The sequence below is a fragment of the Stegodyphus dumicola genome, chromosome 4 (genome assembly GCF_044657685.1).
Source record: "Stegodyphus dumicola isolate Sdum_Otavi_A_Nest chromosome 4, ASM4465768v1".
Taxonomy (NCBI): domain Eukaryota; kingdom Metazoa; phylum Arthropoda; class Arachnida; order Araneae; family Eresidae; genus Stegodyphus; species Stegodyphus dumicola.
The window spans coordinates 130073155-130081356 of NC_140771.1; the positions used below are offsets into that span (position 1 = coordinate 130073155).

Sequence of the window (8202 nt, forward strand, 5' to 3'; positions counted from 1 at the left end):
GTTGAAAAAAGGGTTTATAGACGTTCATATTCATTAATTTTGTTGCATAACGTGTAATAGCGTTATGTTTGATTTTTATTTGGTTTCATTGTCAGGTATTGCATTTTTTTTTTTTTTTTTTTTTAAATAGCTGATGCTTCACGAAACATTCCGTACTATATTAAACATTAAACAAGATATACCGTGTTAGATTTGAAAATTTTTATTGTTGTTTCTTGAGAAACTCACAATTGTCTCCATGACTACTATATTTTTCATCCTATTTTAGTGTATGAATGCAGTTTGTTGATTTGAAATATAATCATTTAATAGTCTATAAAGAAAATCCATTCTTTAGTTTTATCATTAACAACATGTTTCAAAATAACCTTATAATAAACACTACCAATTCAAAAAATATTCTGTTTTATTTTCAGGTAATAGTTCATAAAATTATAATGCATTGAAATATCAGGAAGTTATAATAATAAAGATATTGAATTTTAGAAAACAGGAAAGTTTTCTGAAATGTATATATATTTCTTTAGTGATGTGATATATATATTTCTTTAGTCAATGAATGCTACTTATCTTGTGTGTAAAATCACATTACTGTCTATTTTGACTCTTAGCACCAATGGACTAGCAGATGAGATAGCTGAATACTGGATGTTTGATCAAGGTACAAATACTGTTGAATGGATTAGCTGCATGGGAATTTTCCTGTTCTCCTTATATATAAGTGAATACAAGACAGTTTCCCATTAGACCTTCTCAAAGGCATCCCTTTTGCGTAAGGCAGCTAGCTCATTCTATACTTTACCTAGCATATATAATTTTAATATGAGACAAAATGACATAATTTTTTTACATAATAGTTTAATGCTTTTAATATCTCTCTATGTTTGCAGTAGGTGCTGCTTAATGTGATTACATTTGCCCATTTTTGATAATATAAGATGATGAGAAAAGTATCTTTTAAAATAGGAATTGAATTAACTATAAGTATAACTAGCCACTTTCTTAACATTTTAATTAGGAAAAATAAAAGTTTGTTTATCAATTGTTTACAGTCTTCATTGCAAAAGTTCATTTGAGTAGTCCATAATGTTTCTGAAATTTATTGGACCAATTCTATACCTATAATCTTAATACTTGGAGGGCATCCTTGTTTAAAGAGATTTTGCCAATGTAAAATCTGAAATTGGGCAAAAATGCAAGTGTATTTTGGCAAAAATGTTTTCAGGAATTTTTACCTCCCTTTTGAAGAAGAGGGAACTGTGCTGAAGCCCTTCCAAATCAATAGCTATTGAAAATTCGTATGAAATTAAGTTTTTTTTTTTTATTTTATTGTTTTGCGCTTTTTTCTAAATGCTTGATTAAAATCATTTTCGTTCTTCAGTTTAAGAAATTTATTGTATAATATTTTGATTATATTAACCAAATTGAGCAAATAAAATTACAGCAAATGATGCATTTTTTATGTTTCCATATATGAAAGAGCAGAACTTAGAAATTCAATAGCAATATACACGACATCAGCTGCAATACATTAAGCAGTGTCTACAGTATGTAGTATATATAGAGACAGTTAAATGTATAATATGTTTATAGAGATCTGTAATTTCTTTCTTTTAAAAATCAAAGTATAATGTTAAATGTATAATATGTTTATAGAGATCTGTAATTTCTTTCTTTTAAAAATCAAAGCTTATCAGATTGTGATCTAAATCAAAATTTTCTTTCCAGTTGAACTAACTCCAGATTTACGATTAAACTGGTTAGATGATATTCCCTATTTCCACTTTGGGCGAAAAACCTATGTTTGCCATCAAGGAAAAGATCTGAATAAACGTCAAAAGGAAAATTATGCTAAAGAAAAAAATGAAAAGGTAAAATAACATTGTTATATTTAAAAATTTATACAAAAATATCACCTCTTGGATTATATATATATATGTGTGTGTGTGTTTTTTTTTTCTTTTAGTGTCAAACTGATCATGCTTTTGGTAAAGCATATTCCTAGAACCAGACAACTAAAAAAGTTAATTGTCCAGCTGTAATTAATGTTACCCGAATGTACAGGATGCCTCAGTTCAAGGTAGAAGTTTATTTAACTTTTTGTTCTAAGATGGTCTTAGTAATTTTAGAGAATTTTTTTTTAAGGAAAAAATATAATTCTGTCATGTATGAGCAAGATGTATTGAAGGTATTCTATGATAAAGTATACATACTTTTTGACATAAAAACAAAAGGTATTTTTAGAGTCACAATGTAAAAAAGAGAAATGATTTTTTGTGTCTCTTTATTCAACATATTTTTCTAAATAGTTTTTTTTGGGGGGGGGGCAAAAGAGGGTTTTTAACGGTAATATTTTCCTAAATAAATAATTCAGTAATTGACATGCAAATAAAATGATGTTTTCAGGCCAGAAATAAAGGCTTTTTATGCTAATTATATTCTAACCAATTTGCTACAAATAGAAATAAGTTGTTCAAAGTGAAGTTTTATTGGTTATGTTTCTTTGAAGAAGTAATTTGATCTATTGTTATAAAAATGGAAGATCCTTTTTACAGCTTTTTTTAAAGGAAAGAAATGAGAAATGACTCCTCTTTTTTTTTTTTTTTTTTTTTTTTTTTTTTTTTTTTTTTTTTAATAATTTGCTATGAACAGAAAGTTTTTAAAATTGAACCTTTATCAATAATTAGTTTTAGATGACTGTGCTGGAATTTCTAAATTTTACTGTGATAAATATGTCTAAATTACAGGTAGTGCCAACCCGAAAAAGAAAGATTATATCATCTCGGAAAATTAAGGAAAAACTAGCCAATAAAGATAGTATTGCTGGTGAAGAAGTTTTCATGTTTAATTTACCTAATAGCCAAGATCATCAAAATCATCTAATGGGTAACATGGCTGCAGTAATAGAACCTATAGATGCTAGAGTGCTGCATTTCATAGCTTCTAAAGTTACTATTAGAGCTATTAGAAGTATACGTTTCAACTGAATTGGGAGAAACTGATAAAACGCGCAGACGATTTTATCCAGAAATGGAGGCAATAAGGAAAATAATAAGCCAAGCAAAATCCGATATTAGAACTAGTAAAATTGACCAGGAAAATACAGAAATGTTAATAAATAGCTGGGATACTTCCAAGTGTTCTGTTTTTTTTAGACCATGTACTGAAAATACATATGATGGTACTGAGCCAAATGACTTTACAGATTCAAAACTAAATCTGCTATATGTATATCAAAGTGAAGAAATGAAAAATTTATATGTCTTATATGGTTCTAATCTTGTTCTTCTCGACGCGACCTATCGAACCTGTAAGTATGCTCTCCCACTTTATTTTTTAGTTGTCAAAACAAATGTGAACTATCAAATAGTGAGCATAATAATTACACAAAATGAAACAGCTAAAGCATTAGAAGAAGCTCTTATAATTATTAAAAATTGGTCGCCTCTCGTTAGACCAAAATATGGGATGGTTGATTTTGCAATGGAAGAAATTACAAGTTTGGAAAATGTCTTTACAGGAATTAAGGCTTTTATATGTAGTTTCCATCCAGAGCAGGCATGGTCAAGATGGGCTTCTAAGAAAAAGAATGCAGTGGTTCCCAAAGAAGAGCTTTTGTGTAAATTACGTGCCATAGCAAATGCTCCAACTCAAGATGAAATGGTTGCAGCAATAGAGGTATTAAAATCATGGAACCAATATGAAGCTGTGAAAGATTATTTTGAATTAACATGGTTCAAGGAAATTGAGAGATGGGCTTTGGCTTACAAACCAAATGACTTATTCATAAACTCGAACAATGGTGTTGAATGAGGAACTAAAATATAGATATCTTCAGAGATATAAAAACAGTATGCTGTCTGAAATAATTAAGATCTTGGTTGAGAAATTTCTGCCAGAAAGATATAGAATTTACGTCAGAAAAAATCTGAGTATGCTTTCGCAGGCCAGATTATACAATGAACATGTACCAAATTATTTAATCAATAAGCCAAAATGGTTAATTGATCACATAAAAACAAAATTAAGAGCTGCTGAAGTTTATGTGGGTAGTATAAAAAAAAATTCACATGGCTTCTTTAAAGTTTCTTCTGAAACTAAGCATGATGCTGTTTATTCTGTCACGTTTGATGAACAGAAACAACTGTGTCAATGCACATGCTTAGATTTCAGAAGAAACCGACTGCTGTGCAAGCATATTGTGTTTGCTGGCATGAAGTTTCTAGCCTGGAGTTTGGAATGTACTGCAGAATGGCTATTTTCAACACCTATTTTCAAAGTTGATGAAGATTTAGTCTCAAGAAGTATTTCAGGCACCAGAAAACGAAAATATTCATCAACTGAAACTCCTTCAGGTGGAACATCAGATAATTTACCCACCATATCTGAAGAAGCAACGTTGAGTAAAAAAAGAAATTTGATCAATGAGTGCGATGCAAATTACAGATCAATTCGGTCACTCCTTTGGAATTTAGATAGCGAAAATTTACACAATGTAGCCAACTCTTTGAAGGAGATTTTAGAGTCTGCTTCAAAAACAGTTATGCGAGATGAAAATACTGGTCTACCGCTTCAAATTGAAAAAAAAATTAAACTAAAAAAAAGTAAAAGAATTGTCAAGAAGTATGGTCAACTAAACCTCCATCGCCGTAGAAATACCAGAGTTGGAATAAAGGTGGATATACATAAAGAAACCATTTCAGTAGATGGCCAGTAATTAAAATTAGTATGAAACCTAAAGCAGGCTACAAAGAGCCTTTGGCAAAGGTGACACCCCCACCTATGAGTGGATAATAGAGTAATCTCGGGGACCTGCATGCCATGGATACACTAATACTTATTTTCAAATAAAATAATAAATTTCATACTTTTAGGATAATCTTAAATACTGAATATTATCATACTTGAAATACTTTAGTATGTGCATTTATTTTCAGATTCTTCAGAATTTATAGTGAAAAAACTGCTACAACTATATACTATCAAATACCAGATTTCAGACAATTAAAATTGACGATAATTCAAAGTATAACATATAAGTTTTGTACAATTCAATAAACATAATACATGTTATTATTTAGTAATATTTATTTCCTGAACAACTTTACAAACACTTATTTGAGAGTCATATAACTTATTTCTATTCAATAATGCTGCAGCTGCATTGATTGTCACGATCAAGACATATGAGCAATATAGTATTTAATGCACTCAAACCTGCATCTGGTAAAGACTTACGGCATATTGGTTACCAAATGCATCTAAAGCAAACCAGTATGCAGGGTTAGTTTTACAGGTTCACTTGTTTTCAAATTAGCAACTCTGTAAAAGTTTTACTCTTGGTTGTACTGACACTGCCTCTTCTTTCTCATATCTAATTGTAGTTATTTGGTTGTAATATGCAGTAAAGGTAAGAACACTGGTGTAATATGCTGTAATTTTTATGTTAGATAGCCCAGTTACATGACTACAACATTTTTCCACTACTTTTTTTACACTGTAAACTCGGTTTAGAAAGTTATTTTCCATGATTTTGGGGTGTTGTATAAAACATATTTGGAATAACTACAGTTAAATGTATTCATTCAAAAGAGGATATATTGTCTTGCTGAATCTTTTCCTGTACTTATTGTTTGATTTAATATTTCCAATGTGGTGGATTGACCATCATGGAATCATAGCATCCAGTAGATCTTTCAATATAACTCCATTCAGATATTCACATTTATATTATTGTAAATTAACGTAGAAGACAGATTGACAGATATTCTCAGTTCATAGTGCCAAAGTGTTTTTTAATAATGCTAAAATACAATTTAAAAAAAAAAAGATTACTCATGTTATGTAGAATTAATGTTAAAATTCCATACAAGAAACAAGCATCGATTAATTGTGTTATATAGAATTAAAGAAAAACAGTCAGGTAGAAATTTATAAATACATAAAACATAACAAAAGGCAGGGCTGCATTTATTCATCCAGTTCATTGAAAAAGTTGTGGCTTTCCTAGACCCCTACCCCTTGTCGAACATGTAGGTTGTTTCGAATGTTGTCATGAGTAACTAACATAAAATATAATTTTTTCCCCAAATTAGTATGTTATAATTTTTGAATAAAAGAAGAGTGAGATAAGTGGTTATTCTAGCCGAAATAAAGTGTGCGTCGAGTTCCAGTAAAGACCCAAAAATGTCATCTGGGAAAGCTGAGAAAGGGGAAACGAGCTAGCTTTAACCTGAGTCTAGAGATGCATATAATACATACACACAATACAGATAAGTGTGAGTAAACTGGTGCACTTAAATTATAACATAAGTCACAAATGTACATTACAGGTAAAGCATGTCAATTTAAATAATATGTGTATTAAGTATGGCCATAGGCCATTTACAATTATTTGGGTCATTCACATTATAATCGTAAACCCTTATAACAGGGTTGTCTTCAAATCTTTAAATTCAGAAAAACTTCTAAAATCGTAATTTTTTCTATAGAAGAATTTCTATCCTCAGAAAAATAAATGTTAAAGAATTGAAATATAAAATTTGTGCATTTTATGCAGAAAGTAAAAAGAAATTCATTATTTCATTATAAATTTAATCATAAACAAAAATCTGCTTAATATTTTTTAACAATAATAAGAGAATTTCAAAGATTATTTCAAGTATTTCATTTTGATGTCCAGTGATATTAAAAATTGTTTTAAATTTTGACTTACAGATGCCCTAGAGGAGTTGCATGGTATCTAAAATTTCTGTGAAACACAGTTTGAAAACCTTCAGACTACTCGAAAACTTCAGATTATGTGAAAAAAGAAATGTAGATGTAAAGAGCAGTGATTAAAAAGTTTTAATGACCAAAATATTTTCATTCCATCAGATTATTTGTGTATTTTGAAGAAGACACAATCAGATAATAAGATCACAAATAGAGGATAAGTTTTTTTTTTTTTTCTTTTTTTTTTGGGGGGGGGGGAATTATTGCATATACCATACATTTTAACATATAGAATATTCTTGGATTGTCTACTGAAAAAAGTACATAATGTATGTAAATTTTAATATATAAGAAGTAATGCAAATATTTCAATAAATGAATGGATAAAAAATGACCTTCTTAAACAACCTCATGTTTAAATTACTTAGAGGAATTTATGCGAACATGTTTCTGTTGGCATTAATTAAACATTAACAAATGTAGATGAACACAAATTGCATAATGTATTTTAATTGAATATATGTTTTGGAATGAAAAATGTAAACAGCCTTAATATACTTAATAACTCGGATTTGTAATGCATATATTTTTATTTCCAATGGCAGACAAAAGTATTTATACAGACACACTATCAAATAAACACACACAAACAAATATATCACACACTAAATAAACAGAGAATAAGGAAGCCTATTTACTACTGCTTGAACATACTCTAGGCTTCCAGTAACAGCCACAGAGATCCTGTACAAAGAGAGCCATGCATTTTGCAGATGGTGGAGGTTCGTATCTTGGGCTTTTATCACAAAGGACGAATACAGAATTTTTTAATCAAAAAGTTTTGCTGAATAATGACGAGTTAAAATACAAGCTATTATGATGGAATTAGCCTTTGGGTATCGGAAATGAATATGTAGTTGAAGAACGAAGGTTTGCTTTAAATTACAGATTTCTAATACATTAATTTAATTATGTGTTTTAAATATATCATTTTAATATAATATTTTTCTAATACATTTATTTTATTATCCAAAATTATTTTCTAATTAACAGAAAGATACAGCATAACTTTCAGTGATCCATTGTCAAAAAAAGGCTTCTTCTGGACAGCTTAATAATAGTACAAGGAAATAAGCTTATTTTATGCATGCCTTGTGGCATGAGATAATGAATTTCTGAAGTATTTTAAAAACTGTAAAAATATGTACATATACCATAGAAATGATTTTTAACACTAAATAAAATTCAATACGTGCCCATAGTAAGATCAACTTATGAAAGCTTTTTTACCAAACTGGAAATCATTGCATAAGGAGGAAAATTTCCAAAACCCATTTTTTAATTTTTATAATATGACTAACGATAAGGTATTGCTTTTTGATCAATAACATGGGTTGTTTGAACTAATAAAGAAAAACAGCTGAATGCGCATATTAGTAACCTTAAATTGCATCAGTATTACAGCGAGTTAATTCTAAATCACAAAAC

The 8202-nt window shown here is 29.2% G+C and overlaps 1 protein-coding gene and 1 long non-coding RNA gene across 3 annotated transcripts; both read left to right on the forward strand.

The window, feature by feature from the left end:
- Positions 1 to 559: 559 nt before the first annotated feature.
- LOC146997683 (uncharacterized) lies at positions 560 to 6859 on the forward strand. Of its 2 annotated transcripts, XR_015040772.1 has the most exons (4): positions 560 to 772; positions 1729 to 1871; positions 1967 to 2080; positions 6718 to 6859. It is a non-coding gene; the product is annotated as an uncharacterized LOC146997683 (long non-coding RNA). The 2 variants fall into 2 exon arrangements; XR_015040773.1 differs by lacking the exon at positions 1967 to 2080 and having other exon boundaries at positions 561 to 772.
- Positions 2642 to 4811, forward strand: LOC146997684 (uncharacterized). The gene is given in 2 exon segments (XM_085815446.1): positions 2642 to 3811; positions 3813 to 4811. Coding segments are annotated over 2 exon segments (1686 nt in total). The 5' UTR covers positions 2642 to 3030; the 3' UTR covers positions 4718 to 4811.
- Positions 6860 to 8202: the final 1343 nt, after the last annotated feature.